At 51.1% G+C, this 18172-nt stretch overlaps 6 protein-coding genes across 6 annotated transcripts; 2 read left to right on the forward strand and 4 right to left on the reverse strand.

Annotated features, from left to right (window-relative positions):
- Positions 1 to 101: 101 nt before the first annotated feature.
- On the reverse strand, positions 102 to 8476 carry PHATRDRAFT_42793 (predicted protein; the record flags this gene model as incomplete). The annotated part of the gene is made up of 4 exons (XM_002177188.1): positions 102 to 209; positions 257 to 5416; positions 5460 to 8215; positions 8239 to 8476. The coding sequence occupies 4 exons, from the start codon at positions 8474 to 8476 to the stop codon at positions 171 to 173; spliced, it is 8193 nt and encodes a 2730-aa protein (XP_002177224.1). The 3' UTR covers positions 102 to 170.
- Positions 8477 to 8758: 282 nt separating this feature from the next.
- Positions 8759 to 10762, forward strand: PHATRDRAFT_42794 (predicted protein). The gene is made up of 2 exons (XM_002176692.1): positions 8759 to 9878; positions 10022 to 10762. Exons 1-2 carry the CDS (start codon positions 8952 to 8954, stop codon positions 10565 to 10567), a joined length of 1473 nt encoding a protein of 490 aa, XP_002176728.1. The 5' UTR covers positions 8759 to 8951; the 3' UTR covers positions 10568 to 10762.
- An 11-nt stretch (positions 10763 to 10773) lies between these two features.
- On the reverse strand, positions 10774 to 11338 carry PHATRDRAFT_31870 (predicted protein; the record flags this gene model as incomplete). The annotated part of the gene is made up of 2 exons (XM_002177189.1): positions 10774 to 10922; positions 11032 to 11338. The coding sequence occupies 2 exons, from the start codon at positions 11336 to 11338 to the stop codon at positions 10774 to 10776; spliced, it is 456 nt and encodes a 151-aa protein (XP_002177225.1).
- Positions 11339 to 11860: 522 nt separating this feature from the next.
- On the forward strand, positions 11861 to 12605 carry PHATRDRAFT_17519 (predicted protein). The gene is made up of 2 exons (XM_002176693.1): positions 11861 to 11925; positions 12154 to 12605. The coding sequence occupies exons 1-2, from the start codon at positions 11891 to 11893 to the stop codon at positions 12548 to 12550; spliced, it is 432 nt and encodes a 143-aa protein (XP_002176729.1). The 5' UTR covers positions 11861 to 11890; the 3' UTR covers positions 12551 to 12605.
- Positions 12606 to 13145: 540 nt separating this feature from the next.
- Positions 13146 to 14537, reverse strand: PHATRDRAFT_17523 (predicted protein; the record flags this gene model as incomplete). The annotated part of the gene is made up of 1 exon (XM_002177190.1): positions 13146 to 14537. The coding sequence occupies exon 1, from the start codon at positions 14373 to 14375 to the stop codon at positions 13146 to 13148; it is 1230 nt and encodes a 409-aa protein (XP_002177226.1). The 5' UTR covers positions 14376 to 14537.
- A 957-nt stretch (positions 14538 to 15494) lies between these two features.
- Positions 15495 to 16637, reverse strand: PHATRDRAFT_9233 (predicted protein; the record flags this gene model as incomplete). The annotated part of the gene is made up of 2 exons (XM_002177191.1): positions 15495 to 16056; positions 16138 to 16637. Coding segments are annotated over 2 exons (1062 nt in total), but the record flags the coding sequence as incomplete, so codon positions are not given.
- Between the last annotated feature and the right edge of the window lie 1535 nt (positions 16638 to 18172).

Below are 18172 nucleotides of genomic sequence, written 5' to 3' on the forward strand. Positions count from 1 at the left end.
TGGTTGTGGAGAGATTCCTCGCATATTTCTGCGTATGACGAGGTCAATTTGCCCGGCCTCTCTGAAGAAATTGTCTGACGAATACCTTTTGCATTTTCGTTAACTACAGGAGACAGAGGATTGTCTAATTGTAGCGGCTTATCTGCATACGGTATATTCAACAGTTTTCTTTAGCAATCTGACAGTAAATGACTGGTCCCAATCCATCCCTGGAATCACCGTCAAGTTGTATAGGCAAAAGTTGACGTGATCATACAGCAAACCTTGTGCCAACTTGCAACGACACTCCGAGATTTTTCGCATTCATTTGGTGGGAGGTGCTTTCGACAATCCTGCGTATGTCCTTGCTTATAGGCTCAAAGCAAGCCTGAGAAGATGCGCTGGCGGCAAGGTTCGTAAAGTGAGTAAGGCTATCATTTCCACTCGTGGTCCAGCTTACTAATCGCACGATACAACCGAGACGGGATAAGCTCTCCACCACCTCTTCGAAATGATAAGCATCAGGAATGAGTGTGCATTCCTTCGGTTGCAGTTCGCTGCTCATGGCACCAATCAATGACGAAAGAGCTGCAAGAAACGAAGGATCTTGAACGAATGGAAGCTCGTCGCCAGCTCCATTGTAATTTGAAGTAAGTTCCAGAGCGTGTAGCAACGTGCGTGGCAGCTGCAGTCGGTTCATTTCGTTTAAAAGCATCGTCACAAAAGCGTTGTCAGTACTTTCTGCTTTGAGACACATTTCCAAGAGAAGCAGTAAAAGTCGCCCTTTGTACCCCTTCATCTCTCCGCCACGGTGGTGGCGCCAAAGCGACCGCGCATAAGATAAAAAGTGCATAGTGCTCAATTGTCTCAGGTCTGAATGAGGAAGTGATAACCCCATCTCTTCGATCTCCTTAGCGACGTATGATCCGAAAGCACAGTCCTTGAGCAAGCATTCCTTAGCTAATGCGGATTTAGATGCGAATTCCGACATAACAGATTCGTTAATGACACGCTCCAATATTTCTTGGGGACACAAGATAGCAGCTGCTCTTAAAGCTCTGTGACGCATCGCGAAAGTTATCGACTTTGGGGTTGTAGATTGCTCGTTGAGTGCAACGCCTCCGTCGAACGAGCTATTGGCACCAAAGAGAGTAATAGCAGAATCAGAAGCCCCAAATACGACTCGAAGAAGTTCGCGAGAAAGTTGAATTATGCTGCTCTCGTTTCTTGATTCGCGCTTAGTCTCAATACGCGACAAAAGTCCAAGACGGCCCTTTGCCTTGGTCTTTTGCAAATTTAATGCCCCGGAGCCAGCATTTTCGTCCACTATCTCAACAGCTCTTGCTCCAAGGCTCTTGTATTCATCAGCAACAACGAGGACAAACGCAATGCGAAGAGACGCCCGATGGCTTCCCACTTCTGAAAGTTCCCGCATTGATATAGGTAACAATGATGAGCGTTCTTCTTCAGACGTGAACTGGTTAAGAGAATGTTGCTTAGGCAAAGCTATCCCGTCATCCCAGTCGTCTTTGGCTTGTAGATCGGCAATATCCATTATGAATTCCGATTCATCGTCGTCCTTTGCCTTTTCATTTGAAACGTCAGTACTCCGTGCACCAGACATAGTAGCGACGCTCTGGAATCCGATCAAGCTGTGATCCTTTTCACCAAAGAGAAGCCATCTCCTCGCGAGCTGTTTACAGTGTTCATCGGGTTGGATATGGGAGTAGCGCTCGGCAATCGATGAACAAGCATCTTTTACTTTCAGAGAAAATTGTCGGAATTGCTCCGTTGTGCAGGCCACCTTGTCATCTAGAGATGCCAAGGCAGTAAGACGGGATCCGGACCGCAAAAGAAAATCCACTATATCTTCTGGCATCATATTCGGATTGCTTTTCGTTTCGGCATCTAAAAGTTGAGCAAGACTGCATGACAACCTAGACACAGAGTCTCGATGAGACCCGTTGCAAGTGGTCAGGATTGCTTTTACTTTCAATCGGTCTGTAAGAGCGTCTCTCTTCAGAGAAATTGTTCTCAATTTCTCAAGGGCAAATTGTTCCAGCATCATTATCTCCTTGTCATCTCCGTTGCTGTGTTGCATTCGGCGTTCGGCCTCATTCGAAGCCTCTATAGCAGATTGTAAGGCGAGATCGATACACGCGAGGTTTTCATTATCGGTGTCATTGTTCGTGAAATACGAGGCACACCAATCGGCAAGTGTGTATTTGTCCGTGTGTGACCGCAAGCGATTGAGAACAGGAACTACATCATTCTCAAGAGAGGGGTATGCACTCTCTCGGTTTGCTGCGGCTTTAAAACGAACAACGAGTGAACGTGCATGGATGTACCCTTGGGGCAAGCCAAGGGGCAAGCAAAGCGGAGCCAGGGCGGTAACATTTTCTTGTGATTCCGAAAGCAATTTATCCAAACAATGTAAAGGATCAAAATGTTCACCAGAAACGGTCGAAGTTCCAAACATACTGCACTTGTTCAACGAGGGAAGGGGCTTTGCATTGAGAGAGAGAGACCGGAGAGGAGGAAAGAAGTTGGAAAGACCGGGTCTTTTGATAAGTCTAGGCCCTTGGAAAAAGTCAGAAAGAATGGCGAGCGCGTCCCGTCGCCGGTCGACACTTTCAAGTTCGTCTTCAAGCTGATTAAGGCTGAGTCCTTGTACCGCGGTATCATTGTCTAAAACAAATGTCAATGAGTCATGGTATAAGGAAAAGAGCATTGAATAGCGTTCATAGTCTGTTTCTGACGTCGACGAGTCTTGTAATGCCAAAATACAGCGGCGAACGATCTCGCATCGCCTTACTGGAGGTTCTATTTCCAGTAGCGAAGCCTGAGCAATCCGTCTACATTGGTGTAGATCAGACCGTGGGTCACGATCGATTCCGACACAATGGCCGCTTTTTGCCTTTGTAATTTGGGCAGATAGGAGGTATTCGACATGCTTCTGAAGGACTAGCACACGAGGTAAGTCAAAAGATGCGGCAAAACGACCGCATAATCGAAGAACGATAGGACTCTCTAGGATCTTTGATGTCTTCCAAAGGAGGGCCTCTAATATAGAAATGGTATACGTCGGGTCGCATCGAGCAAGGTCGCTTGAGGCTGTACCGGTGCCCGCAATGTGGGTTTCTCCGACATCGAAACGCTGCGGGTCAAACTCAATACCAAAGCCTTCCAGGATTTTCCACCACGAGGCCTTCAGAGCAAGACGTTCGCATTGGCGAGCAAACGCTGTTTGCTTGGCCCACCCGACGGCAGAAAATGCCTGGAAGTCGACAGGTGTTCCTTCGGTGCAAGCGACTCTGCCGACATTAGCAAGACTCAGAACACGATCAAATGCTCTTGTTTTGATTCCCGAGGGAAGTGCTGATTTGTAGACGTTGAATGCAGATTTCATAGGAAGACTGAGAAGAAACGTCACCGCTAGCTCGGAATCGACAGATCCACTCGTAATTCCCGATGAGGAACCCCCAAGACTTCGTTCGGCCAGAAAATTCATTGTGTCACGAACTGCGCAATAACAATTGTTTTCAGCCGTGGCTTCTATCCCGCTGGCTAAAGGAGGTCCCCGGTAGCAAGACTGAACCACGGATGACCAGCACAAAATCCGAAGACTGAGAAAGTGGGCGCCTCTTTCACCCAGAAATCGATGAATTTTCAATGCTCTGTCCGATAGGAAACAGTCATTCCGGACTCCTTGAAGGCAAAAGTCCATACTGACATCTAGCGCTTCCTGGGGGGGAAGCAAAAGACCATCACCTACGTACCAAGAAGGATGAAATTTCGGACTAGGCAATTGTGCGAGCAGAGGCCGACTGTGCTTGATAGACGAGTCCACTCCGCGTCTAAGAATCTCGCTTTTCAAGTCACATTGCATTTGTTCGATCTGTTCACCGACGCCTTCGTCCGCCTGAAGGAACACGTGTATAGCTGTATCCAGGAAGCATCGCAAAGAAACAACAACTGGCAGGAGCTGCGCTCCGCACATTGGGAGGACTTGGTTCCGTAGGAGTGAATCTGCCACTGTGACCAATTTCATTCCTTCCACGGGCACACTTTTCTGACCTCGCCGACACAACTCCACCACAGTCGTTAACTGTGTATACGTGGAAATTGGACTGTGGAATGGGGCGTCCAAGTCTGCCGTTTGGAGCAAAATCAAGGTTTTCTCCTTCGGGTTCTCACGGATGCTCCTTACCAATACCTGTCTCGCGGCAACGGACCACAGTTCCTTTCCCCATACTGTCGACGACGATTCTAAAAGAGAGACCCCGCGCCTCGCTTTCTTGATCAAAGGCCGCAACACAGCTTCCTCGCACTCCAGATGGTCCTCCGTGGCGGCCAACACCAGATCGCTTGCGATCGAAACAATCTGCGATGTACAAGTCCAATGATCCAGGCATGTGTACACGCCACTCTCTGACTGGAGTGAGCAGATGCGTTCCACGGAAGCTTTCAAAATAGGAAGAGAACCCAAAACTGTCCAACAATCAATCTCTGCGGCATTTTCCGAATTCAGCCGGACCGTGTGCTCCATGACGGACTGGATGAGTGCACTGATACCTATGGCCATGCGTCTCGCGTTCTGCTTCACGAGCTCTGTCTCGTGGTTCAACACTTGTACTGGGTTCCGGTCGAAGGCACTACTTTCGTGCAGAATTTCTTCCGCAAAAGAAACTGTACTAGCTAGCGTGCTTTCTGCCAGAGACGGGTTGCGGTCCCATAGTTGCGCCAGCACCGCCGCCGCCAAGTCAACCTTGTCCTGCAGCAAGGCCCGCTGTATCAGCGAGCCAAAGGCGTGCTTCGGCGACAAATGCGTAAAGGCGTCACACAGAGAAGAGATGTCGTCTACGACAGATTCCCGATCCAGGTGCTTCGTGACAAAGTCCAATAGTCGAACCGCGTGGCGTGGGTTGTCAACGCGGAACAGATCCTTGGCGCCGGATCCACAGTACTTCCGAACGATACTGTCAATCAGTAAAAGGCGTGAGGCTTCAATCAGTTCCGACTGTAGCTTGGAATCGGCCGAGGCCCAGGCAACGGCGTTTTTGGAAATGTGAGTCAACCAATCTGCCGAGCATCCACAGAGTAGCGCGGCACGGAGAGCCGCAAGAATTCCGTGGCACTTGACGGAAACAGATTCGCAACAGCAAGCGATCGATGTGGCTTCCCGTATTTGATCTTCACCAATATGCTTGCCGCGACACAACGATTCCGAACATTGCAGCACAATCGTATCGTAGTCGACACCAAACCGCGAGCAAAAAGGCTTGACCTGCTCGGCAAGATTCTTGGCTCGAACGTCGTGACTTTCCGACCCGCGAGAGCAGAGCTGTACCAGCTGTTGCGCACAAAAGGTTTCTCCTCCGTTTGGGCCAAAGGTCCGTAGAGTAGCCGCATCTCGTGTAAACCCAAGCCCACGTGCCTCTGCCAAACAGGCGGCTTCGTGTAACTTGTCTTCCACACACTGTTCGTTGTCCTTCGTAGATGCAGTCATCATCGTCGTCGCCGTGAACCATCGCTAGCAAAGTATTGGGTTGGCGTCGCTTGACGGCTCCGATTTCGAGATGACCCAGCTTGAGCACGGTGGGCGCTGTACGCTGGACCGACGATTCCGGTAACGTTGTCGGGGTTGGTGCCGTGGTGGACGACGGTTCCTCCGCACCACTCGTATGCCGAGACGACAGAGTGCCACTAGTCATGGATTGTGAATCGTGCGATACCTCTTCGCTACCAACTCCGCCACGGGCGCGCGGAGACCGGCGCGTCAGGGTGAGTTTCCTACCGGTACTTTCGTTCAGACCCGTCACGAACGGGGAGTATGTCGCGAACGATTGATGAATCCGGAGTTGCAGATCCTTGGTACCTCGATCCACTACTTCCAATAGTTGAATGGCCGCTGCCAGGCCTTTTTCCTCCGACCAGTGGTGGTCCAAAGCGTCCGCGGTCCGACATGCCCATGCCCGTAACGTGGGCAGAAGCTCGTGATTGATTGCGAGACTCGGCAGCACCACGTCCCGGAGCAGAGGAATGTACGCGGACGGATCCACCTCGTGCGTAATATTGAGCACGGACGCGACCAATACCTCGTCGGATAAGGAGGAACGCAAGTGGGAATACCACAACGCCTCGGCCATCCCGTAACATCCTTCCCGTACCAACGTGGCAAAGAGGTGGGACGGAGTCCGGGCGGATCGGATCGCGACGGACCGGGACGACGGCAACTCGACTGTCTCTAAATAGCGCACCGTGTCGAGACGATCTTGTAGCTCTCGTTGCTTGGCGACCAACGCGGTGTGTAACTGGCGGGTGGATTCCGGAAACGTTGTTTGCACCACGGTATCAATGACAGTGTTCATGGCCAACAGGGCATCACGGACCGGACACTCTAGGACCAGATCCACGGCTTGGAGCAACGACCGTACTCCGAATCGGTTTCCCGTCCGGGCACCGCGAGCCAAATTGTGCAAGCATCGTTGCGCGACATCCGTCTCTACCCAAGGGTGATGATCCAGTAGTGACGCGAGACGTTTCAGAGCAATTTGGGAAGGATGGAAGGATACGTGGCCGTTGTCGTGGTCGAGTTGGGCCAGATTGTATTGCCCAACCACGGCTTCGGCGGCATCCAAATCTCCACGTTGCAGCAATTGACAGACGTGACCCACACGGGCGGCCGTGGCGTCGGGTAGAAAGAATCGGTAGCGGCCGGTACCGCGGTGGGACGTTTCGAGTGCGGTTTGCACGAAAAATCCAAACGGTTGTGGGTGTGAATTCGGTGGCGTGGGGGACAACGACAACACTGCCAACGGCACCCGCGTTTCAAGGGGAATGGTAAAGACGACGTGTGGGTTGGCGAGTACGGTCAATCCCATGGTTTCGTCCAGCAAGACTTGCAGGACCTGAAGACAGGCCCCGGTCGAGGTACGGTAGGCCACGGCCAAGGCCAGAGTGTCGTCGGAATACGCCTGGATCGGGGTCAGATCCAGAACATTGGGGACGCTTGCTTTACTGTGAAACGGCACGGGACCACCGTGGCGCATGTTGTAGTGACAGACAACCCGGACACTATCCGGATCCCACCAAAAGACGCCCGACGCCCGAGAAGCTTCCGTCCCCGAGTAACTGCCGACGAAAAAGAAGGGGTCCGAGTCTTGGTCGCGGCCGGGTTTCCCGAAGGAACGTGAGGCCACGGACAATCCTTGTTCCGCATCTAGAATACGGTGTGGGTGTTCGTCCACGGCCCCGGGAGTTTCCGGCACCAGTTCGGCGGCCTCGTGAGCCGTAGTGGGGACCAACACTGTGCGGTAGACCCCCAGAGCCCGACCGTGCGCGTACATTCCCACGAAACGGGGTGTCTCGGGATCGCCACGGGTTCGGTATTCCCGTACCGACCGTAGATCGTCGGGCAACGTGAGGGTATGAATCCGCCAACGAGCCACGGCGTGTGCGAGGCTCGTCGTAGTAGTGGTGACGTCGGCGTCGTCCATTCGTCCATCCAACGCGAGCGTTGGCAGAGTAGATCCGTCCATGTGCGAAACGACCACGAGCTGACCACCATGAGTGGTAGTATTGGAAGTAGGATCGCGATCGCGTGTGAGTATTTCGATGCACAAGGTATCGTGCCCGTTGGCGTGGACCCCGAAGGACAGCCGAACATCGGACCGTGTGGGGAGGGACCGCGTGACGAGTACGGCCCCATCGAGGGCACGGAGCACGGCTACGGTACCCCCCGCAATGGCCACGGCCACAATAGTACCGGTAGTATTGGTCACTACCTGCGTGACGACGGCGTGATCGGAACCTAAGGAGACTTGCCAAGCCGGCGTCAGGAATGGTACGGTTGTCGTATCGTCGGTGGTAGTGTTGGTGCTGCTTGTGCTGGTTGTTGTTGTGTTGGTGCTTCTTGTGCTGGTAGTGGTGTGCGGTTGTTGTTGTTGCGAAACGAATCCGTACACGCTCGAGCCACGGGCCAGAGCATACCGACCGACGGTACAATCGGTCGACTCGGATGTGGAGCATAATCCGTGGGCGATTGTGGACTCTTCCGGCACCGGCCATTCCCAGTCGACGAGTCGCACCGACGACAGCCAAGGACGGTGGGATGTCGTCGTCATGGTCAACGTTGGAATAATATTGGAATAACGAGTGATGCACGACGAAAATGGGTAGAGGAAGGAAAGGGAGGACAACAACAGTGCCGTGCCGTGCAAGAATGCAGGAATGTCTACCTGCATTGCAGTGTCGTACCGGACTTCGCGACACGAGTCCACCAACGGGAGATTCGAGAGCCGATTTCCGACAATGTCGTAGACAACGGAATTTCGTCCGCGTCGAAGAAACGAGCGCACTCGTCCGTCGCACACCCCCCATCGCCACGCGCGACCATTTTTTGAATTCGAGTCGGGGATCCAATCCCGTTTCGTGGGCTTCCGTCCCACTGTCCCCCCGGAAGTGACGGTAGCGATCCGTGGCGCGCCCGGAACATTCCTCTTTATTTAGACTCGTAGACATTGACAAATATTTTTAAAATTTCAATTCACGCCGTGGCCATCGGTGGGACGTCGAGGAAATGTGCGATCTTGTTCTTCTACGTGTTCCCCCGTAGCAGTGGTACCGAAGTCATTCCAAATTCGAAGACGTGCCGGCGTCGCAAATTCAAGTGGTGCGGCGTACGAAGGTGTGTGTGGGGATTTGCGCGAAACACTTACTCTAGAGTTCGTAGGCAACTCCTCTCCGTATCTCTTTTCTCTCTACCCACACGTCGTAGCGAATGGAACACGCAGCGGGGTCCATTCTAGAATCTACCAACCACAAGTGGTGGGTGTTTCTTGTTGGTCGTCGTCGTCCCTCCTCTTTCTCCATTGGAACGACTCTAGTCGTCGTTGGGTATCACACACACATCCACACAGACACATATCGTTCGATTGAAGCGAGTCATCGGATTGCTTTGTTCGACAGGTATGAGTGGCACCAACCATTCCGCTCCGCACGGGTCGCCGAACCACACCAGTACTACTGCTACCACTACCACCACGACGACGACAGCTCCACCCACGTACTACACTGCGTACGGAGGAGGTGCCGGGAATCCACCCCCATCCTTTGCTGACGGATTCCCCCACAGCCACACGGGACCGCCACCTTCCCGAGTCTACCACGGCACGGGATCGCCCGAAACAGGATCACCCGCGCCGCACCAGCCACCACCATCACAACCACCATCGTATCACCACCACCACCGTTCGCCTTGGAAAGGATATCCCTGGGGAGGATCATCTGCGGAATCCGTACCGGTCAACGCATCTTCCGCTACTACTACCAATAGTACTACCAATACTACCACGGGGGCTCCACCGCCGTACGCCATTGGAAGTGGTGGAAGTGGAAACCACACCCACCACAACGCGACTACGGCGGGATCGACCGGATACCGTCACTCGTACGTGGGACCACCACTACCACCCGCCCACGCAAGTTACTGGGGACCACCACGGTCCACCAGTGATCTCCTAGCCGGAGGAGCATCCGTCGCCAACGATGGACGTGAAGGCGCCACGTCGCCCTCGCAAATTGAAACGGATCATCTCGAATTCGTTCAAGCCGTGGGTTGTACCTGCAAGAAAACACGCTGTTTGAAACTATACTGTCAATGTTTCGGAGTCAAGATCTATTGTGGTCCCAACTGCCGTTGTTTGGACTGTCACAATGTTCCCGCACAAGAAGATGCCCGGCAGAATGCCATGAAGGTTATACTCTCACGCAATCCCCACGCCTTTGACACCAAGTTCCAAAAAACACCCGTCGACGGCGCTACGGTGGAAACGCCTTCCAAGCTATTGACGCACAAGTTGGGATGCAAGTGCCGCAAATCGGCTTGCATGAAAAAGGTACCTAAACCCAACAACACTGCGGGTCGATGACCTTGCGTCTCCTCCGTCACACTCTAGTCACTCACCCCTTGCTCGCTTTTGTCGTGGTTGTTTGTTTTTGTGTATGTGTGTATTTGGTTTGTTTGTATTGTTTCTTACAGTATTGCGAGTGTTACGCCGGTCACGTGTACTGCAACACGCACTGCCGTTGCACCGGTTGCAAGAATCGGGATGGCTTACTTCCGGGACCGGGTGGTCCCGGAGGTCCGTACGGGGCGACGGTCCACCACCACGATCCCCGCTTCGCCTCGCCGGCACGGGCCACCGCCCCGGTCTTTGCGCCGCCACTGCCGCACCCGACGCACGTTATGCAACCCGTCGGTAGTCGCTCCAACGCAACCAACGCGGGGGGTAAACGGGGTGAGCCCTTTGTCGCGGCCGCACAAAATTTGGCCTTTCTGAAACGGGGATCGCCCGAAGATGCCACCACCACCGGGCCGGTTAAAAAGGCCCGTGGTCCGCCCTCTTCGGAAGGAATGAACAGTCTCATGATTGCGGCGCAAGCCATGACGGAATTTGGACAAGGATCGTCGCCCTCGAAAGCCCGCTTGTCGGTCAAGGAGGCGCAGGAACTGGCCAAAAGAGCCGTGGAAACACCGACGCCCCGCAAACATTCGGTCTACAAGCAAGAAACCGATACGGTATAAAGGTAGTTCGTCGCAGAAGAAGAACAAAAAGACAAACAAATGAAAAGGCACGCCAATGACCCAACCAAGGGTTTAAGCTAGGATTAATCCGATTGTGAAAGTGAAACGTGTGATTGTCTGTGGTGGATGCACTTGTCCCCAAACAACCAGTCTCACCATACCAATCGATGGTTCTAGGTCTTACTCGTTTAAAGTACAGATTTATGTTAGTAACCATCGTTGCTGGTTTGGACGTCAAAGTGGCGGTACCGTGGATCTTCCAGGACTATCCGTCGACTGATGGCGTGATCCGCTGGACCAAAGCCGTAAGAAAATCCAAAAATAGAAATCCTTTGCTCCTCTTCGTTGAGCCGAACTGACACCATACCGCAACAGCAGAACAGCAAGTTATGTTAGTCAACGATACACGGTTCCGGTACAGCGGAGGAACCAACAATTGTTCACACAGTCCCATCCAAACTTACTCCGTCCCCCACCCGTAACTTCAATATCGTAAAAGCCCGCTTCTTCCAATTGCGCAATCATTGGTTCCGCCGCGTTCCGATGGTACGCCGCATTCTGCCGCGACGTGACAAAGTACTGGGTACCTGTGTCGTCGCTACTCGCCTGGAGCAAAACGTACTTGTGCGCACCGGGAGCCAACGTGACGGCATCCGGAACATTGCCCCGTCCGAGCCGTCGACGCGTACTTGTACGCAACCGGGCTTGGAGACGGGCGACTTGCTGTTGATCGTGTGCGTTGGTCGTGGGCCTTGGAGCCGACGACGTCATTTTCTTGTGCTCGTGCACTGCTGCTGCGGACCAAAAATGCAAATTCTGTGCTTTGTGCAATGGGGATGTATATCGTGATGGATGTAGATAGGTATGGTTTGGTATGGTTCACAGTAGGTAGACCAATCCACATTCCTGTTGCGGGTTGGCGGTGCGAAGCGTGCCAAAGACATAAGCCTGCCATGCAGAACTGACTTCTTTGCGATTCCGGGTTTATCGGATGACATACAGACTAGAGTGATCCATCGTTGTTGGAAAGCGAAGAATCTGGAATGTCTCTTGATGAGAAAGTATTTCGCCAATATGTGAACACCAAGATTCCCACCCTAGAAGCCCTCTCATTGTTTCTAGCTAGCAGTACCTATACCGTTACCTCTTTACTAATTTCGCGCAGCCTCTCGGGGGACGGAGTGTTTCCCACGCCGCCGCGGTGTGTCGTTCCCGAACGTTGGTCCGGGAACTCCATCCTCCCGCTTCCACCCTCGTTTTTTGGTTGTTGGGCCGTTGTCGAAAAAACGATACAGTCCTCATTCCAGAGATTTTATCGCCAACATGCCCGAAGTACAATCAGTTCAAGTTTTTGGAAAGTGAGTGATCAGCAGTACGGAGGAGGAATATAGAGACATTTCCCGACCACGCTATTGTGGGTGGAGGCTGTGGTTTTGTTACAGTTCGTACGGTGCTCCATTGTACAGGTTTAGCATAGGACTGCAGAGTCGATCGATAAGCCAATCATCGTGATATCGTCCGCCGCTCTAGACATGGTGAAATTGTACACTCGTCGTCTGACACCAACATTCTTACACTTCTTACAGGAAAAAGACCGCCACCGCGGTGGCCTTTGCCAAGCAGGGTCGCGGTCTCATCAAGGTCAACGGCCAGCCCATTGAGTTGATTCAACCCGAGTCTCTTCGTCTGAAGGTCTTTGAGCCCGTCTTGATTGTAGGACAGGAGAAATTTAGCAATATCGACATCCGCATCCGTGTCAAGGGCGGTGGTATTACGGCGCAGATTTACGCCATTCGGGCGGCCATTGCCAAATCCATCGTGGCCTACCACGCCAAGTACGTGGACGAACAATCCAAGAACGAACTGCGAAAGACGCTTATGGAGTACGACCGCAACATGCTGGTCAGTGATCCTCGTCGCTGCGAACCTAAAAAGTACGGAGGACGAAGCGCCCGTGCCCGTTTCCAAAAATCGTACCGTTAGACGATGGCCACGGCTTTTTAAACAAACAAACCAACCAACCATTTACACCCCTGGAGTTCTTTTTTGTGTGTTGACTGGGGAGTAGAGAATAGAATCGTACAAGCGAGCCTTCGTGGGATTGGTCCGCGTGATAAATACGGTAGGACCCGGGCAACTGTCCCGGAGTACGGAGCATCCAGAGACCGGACCTGCCACTGCTTAGATCAAAACCGTGCAATCTCCAGTAGGCCACATAAGGGCAAACCCGTGCCCTTTTACCCAAATCCGACGACCAGGCAGTTGCGTAGAGTACGACACTGGTCGCTCGGCTCATTGTGACAGGAAACGGAGTTGTGCTCGACCAGTATGGGTACTTGGAATCTAACTTACAGTTGGACGCCCGTAATGGACCAAAGGATGTCTACTAACTGTAAAATAAGTATCCTGGAGCGCCGAATAGAAATGTGGACGCTTGCTTTCAAGGTAGCGCTGCACTTTGACGGAAAAAATGTACGCTGGAAGCGGTCTCGTTGATTGGTATGTTGCTAGCTTATTTATTCGGTACTGAGTATTGGGTGTAAACAGAAAGACCTTGTAAGGAGTCCTCGGACGATAGCTAGAAGTCCGCATCCAAGTTGAACGACTTTCGTCCGTGGGTGTGATCATCGGAAAGCGAAGCCATTACTCCGCTCTTTTGATATTCGCCGACACGTTTTTCGAAGAAATTCGTCTTTCCTTCCAAACTGATCATATCCATCCAGTCGAAAGGATTCTTGCTACCGTACAAGGTTCGGTAGCCCAGATCGTGGAGTAACCGATCGGCCACAAATTCGACATACTGGGACATTAGCGAGGCGTTCATTCCAATCAAACCCACGGGAAGCGCGTCGCATACAAAGCCCTTTTCGACCTCCACCGCTTCCCCAATCAGTTTGTGCATGTCTGTTTCGGATAGCTTGCGTTCCAGCTTGGAGTAAAGTTGGCACGCAAATGAACAATGGAGACCTTCGTCACGGCTGATGAGCTCGTTCGAAAATGTCAATCCAGGCATCAATCCTCGTTTCTTTAACCAGAAAATAGAGCAGAATGCCCCCGAGAAGAAAATACCTTCCACGGCGGCAAAGGCCACGAGACGCTCCGCGAACGAAGCATCGGAGCCGATGTACCGTTGCGCCCATCTGGCCTTCTTTTCAACGCTTGGAACCTTTGTGTGTGCGGCAAAAAGCATCTCCCGGTCCTTAGGGTCAGAAATATAGCTATCAATCAGTAAGCAATACGTCTCTTGATGTATGCCTTCCATGGCCATCTGGAAGCCGTAGAAAGCGCGGGCTTCCGGGACGGTAACTTCTCGGCAAAAGCGCTCCGCTAGATTTTCGACCACAATCCCGTCGGCACCAGCGAAGAATGCTAGGACCATTGAAATGAAGTGTCGTTCGTTGTCGTTCAAGCGCTCGTGCCAATCCGTCAGGTCGGCCGAAAGGTCGATTTCGTCCACCGTCCAGAAGGATGCCACGTGTTGTTTGTACATACCCCACAGATCATCATGCTCTATCGGGAATAGCGAAAATCGAGATCCGCTGTCATCGTGTTGACAGACCGGCTCGATAAAAGTTGCTTCTTCTTCCTCGGCTGTCTTACTCCGAGTGGAGCCTCCTCGAGTTTCCGGAAGTGTTCGAATCGGAGGTGGATCGCCACCTCCTCTCCAGCGGTTTAGAAACGGAACGCTCTGGTCGTAGTTCGTTCGTCTTCGAAATAACCGCCTTCGACCGATGCATGGTATTAATGGCGAACACGACACATCGGCGAGGAAGAAGGTGCTCCAGTACAGCACGAATGTGCGTAGCATCGTACCGAAAGAGATGGATAACAAGGAAAGCGAGACGGCTTCACGTAAGACGGCCTTCCACGTTCGAACCCGGCTTGCTCCTGAAGAGAACACACAGACAAGGGCAATCTCCCAGTTTCTGCTGACGGGATGAATGGGTATAGCAAGTGGTCAAGGAAGTGTTTGATGGTTGTTAGGGGTCGTGATTTCCCATCCTTTTTCCCTATCGAGTTGGGTCAGCGAGGGTGAAGGCAAGATGGTCGGCTGTGGAGATTGCTGTCCCAGCAGCGGTTGAGGGAACGCTGGAACGTGATTGGCTGATTCAGCCCGCGAAATCGAACTCATGACCTTATCCACCACGCAAGAAAACTTGGGACATGGACTGTGAGTTGCGACTGTGAACTCCTCTCTGCTGATACGAATCAAATGTTACTACAATGGGTCTTTAGGGTAGGGTGGTTGTGCACGCGCCGTGCTCACAATCACCATGCGCTCTGTAGATTCTCACCTCCCAGTGTGTCCGAGCAATGTCTCCTTCTGATTGTGAGTAATGAATTACTGTCAAAAAGCTTCGGAAGCAATTAGAACATACACCTCTAATCATAGTAGCAGTGGTACAACTTCAGAGAAAACCTGGGTACTCTAGAGACAAATGTTGCTAGCTGTATGGAAAAGCGTGGATCAAGTTTGCCCGACATAGAAACGGCTTGCCTAGCTAGAGGTCCTCAAACTAGCTAGGAACCATTCGAAAGTGCAGCTTCTAGTGATAGCGACTGACTTTATCTATATGATTTTCGAAAGTGGAGGCTTCCAGGTGTTCAAAAGGCGGCCTCTTTTTCTTTGGCGGTGCCTCTACATAATCCCACCAGTCGTAGTGCTTAGCGAGTTTTTGTACAAAATGAAAGACTCCGCCAAACCTAGTGAGAAAACTGAAGTAAATGAGCGTCATTTAGGATGCCAAGATCATCACAAACAAGCAAATGCAGCAAGCGGGGGAAACAAAGAGAGCGCAACCAAAAGTACTCAAAGGTACTTTATACGGCCTATCCACTAAAACAGAAAATCATAGGCAATGTCTAAGCGTTTCGAATCAATAGAGGAGAGTTCATGTAAAATAGTCTTACCGTTGGCATTGGTAATTCAAAGATTGACAAAGGCTGCAAACTCCATCAGCAATGAAACGCTGTAAGCGAAATTAAGCATTTCCACCAACAACTCAAAGTCCACCACACCCAAGCAGAAAATAACAAAGGTTCCAACAAGAATACCGTTTGTAGGCGTGCCGAATCGAGACCGCTTGCAAAACTTTTTCGGAATCAGACCACAATCCGCCATCCCCATAAGTTGATAAGCATCCCCACTCATTTTGGCTTCAAACAGGGCAATGTCGGAAACTGCTGCTGCAAACACCGTCCACACTGCCAGCCACGGACCAACAACTTTCTCTGCTACTGTTGTGAAGTACCCCGCATTCCAATTGCTCTGTACCAAGTCCGACGCTCCTAGGGCAATCAGGACTGGAAGTAGATAGCTGAATACTACAAAAGAGACGGAAAGAAACATGGCTTTGGGAAAGACTCGCTCAGGGTCCTGTACTTCTCCAGCAAAACTTGCTCCAACATCAAATGAGTTCATATTCCAGAACAAACTGTTGACGAACGGCCTCCACAGAACACCACCAATTGTAATCACCGGTAGAAAACTATCTACACCCAGAGAGTTCACAATTTCGTCATCCCCCTTGGTACTTAAAGCAATGTCTCCTGTAGGAAATACCAACCACCATGCCAGGTCCACCTTGGGTAAACCAAACATAGACAACAACAAAAAAGGAGACATGGAAATGACGCATACAACAATGGATAGGATTCCCACCACTTCCAGCCCCATGTAGTTTATCAAAGCAAGGGCAGCAGAAATAACACCGGAAAAACAAAAACACCATGAGGGATGTTGCAAAAATGTTTCTCCACCGCGTCCAATATAAGACAAGAGATACTCTAAGAACAAGCTGGGGTAAATTGCATTGTCAGTTGCGCCAGACACCCAATCTAAATAGCCACAAAGTAATCCTGCACAGGGTACAAATGCTTCCTCAATCCATGCAATAGCTCCAGAAGGCTCCGGATAAGCCAATCCCAATTCTGCTGTTACCAATGCCTCCTGCAAGCACCAAACGAGCGGAAATCCTGCAAAACCAAGAATGGCGTAAAACGGGCCAGCCGTCTTTACTACGCCTTTGCAGCCAAAAGATCCTCTGCTGACCCCTTTAAAAAACCAATATTGCCAAAGCAATTGCTGAGAGCTTTCTTGAATGTTCTCCTTCTTCTCGAGGTTTAACAGGAAGCATATCTTCTTCTAAAATATCTGCAATTTCTTCCTTGACATTGCCCACGGTTTCAGTTATGATCTTGCTGACGCTCTGCATGAGCTCTGCTGCTTCCTCGAGAACAAATTCTAGAGACATTGTCCGCAGGCGACCATGGGAAGGATTTTCGCCATTTGTCAGATTCTCGTTTTCATCATCAAGATGAAAGGATCCCGCATCTGCAAGGCCGTAGACGCTGGCTTTATCTTCCGGAATATTCTTCAGTGACAGATTGAATTCATCATGGCCTTGTCTGAGTGGAATTGTCTTGTCCATGGTTGTGAATGTTGCTGATGAAGCGCAATGTTCTCGTCATGGGTCATGCTCATAATATGGGTTTCATTCCGACCTTGTTGGTGATCACTTCGAACTTTCCTCACATGGAGAAAACTCTCATACAAACTCTATCATTTCTGTTTGTATGCCCTTGTGAATCGGATTCCTTTTTCAAGCCTCATTCTAGTTGTGCTTGCTAAGAGCAGGAAACTCTCACAATTATTTGACTCAAGGATGTCAACTACGAAAAACTAGAAAAATATATATGTTTAACACAAATTGTAAGAAATCTCACATTAAGAATTGCATCAAGATTTTGGAGTCAGTCAAAAAAGTTAAACGGAAATGATGGGCAAGCGTTTTGCCCCTCATTGGCACTATCTAAAAAACACTGGATTGCACTATTTTCGTCTGCCATCAACCATACTCCGGACAAGGTACCAGGCAGACCCTGAGTGGAAGCGTGTGCTATCCATTGTACCAAATTTTCACCCAATTGCAAGCAAAGGCTGCCATCTGACCTGTGGTCATCTTGGTCCACAAAGTATCCCCTGAGATGTAACAAGAGCTGTCTAGCGTCACCTTCCAATCAGGCCTGCATCAATTGTTCCCAGAAGGACTCTTCTTGCCATTCCTTGATTGTGGCATTGCCTGTTTCTGTATGGGTTTGTTGAGCATAGGCAATAGCGCGGTAAAGGCCCCCAAGCTTGTCAGTGAGGCCGTTTGTTTTGGCTTGATCTCCGGACCACACATGCCCCTGTGCAATTGTATCAACCTGATCCATTGGAAGATTTTGTCCCTTGGAAACAACATTCTTGAACTGCATGTAGTATTGATCAATACTACCCGCCATGTTCTGCTTCATCTGGTGCGTCATTGGGTGAAAAGGGCTAAAGAGGGCAGACAGGTTTCCAGCTGAAACGTGTAGGACATTTACTCCGTACTTTTTGGCCAAGCCTGTCTGTTACGGTACACTACCTTACGGCATGTCCCTCGGACAGCTTCCACTTGGTAAGGAAAGTGTAAGTGTGAGCCAATCCAATGGACGCAGCGGTTACATGTCCCATGTGGAGTTTGTGTCGGCTTTATTGCGCAAATCTACCGTATTTGAGTTACCCTGTTGTGGTTTACCTCCTTGCAACATGTCTTGTGGAAATTATTCAATAAACACGGA

This window comes from Phaeodactylum tricornutum, chromosome 1 (genome assembly GCF_000150955.2).
Source record: "Phaeodactylum tricornutum CCAP 1055/1 chromosome 1, whole genome shotgun sequence".
In the NCBI taxonomy this organism is placed as follows: Eukaryota; Bacillariophyta; class Bacillariophyceae; order Surirellales; family Neidiaceae; genus Phaeodactylum; species Phaeodactylum tricornutum.

Excerpts from the sequence above, each read along its gene's own strand:
- PHATRDRAFT_42794 (XM_002176692.1), top strand. The coding sequence starts at position 8,952 with ATGAGTGGCACCAACCATTCCGCTCCGCACGGGTCGCCGAACCACACC. Across the intron at positions 9,879-10,021 it reads AATCGGCTTGCATGAAAAAG|TATTGCGAGTGTTACGCCGG; the intron begins GTACCTAAACCC and ends TGTTTCTTACAG.
- PHATRDRAFT_17519 (XM_002176693.1), top strand. The coding sequence starts at position 11,891 with ATGCCCGAAGTACAATCAGTTCAAGTTTTTGGAAA. Across the intron at positions 11,926-12,153 it reads TCAGTTCAAGTTTTTGGAAA|GAAAAAGACCGCCACCGCGG; the intron begins GTGAGTGATCAG and ends CACTTCTTACAG.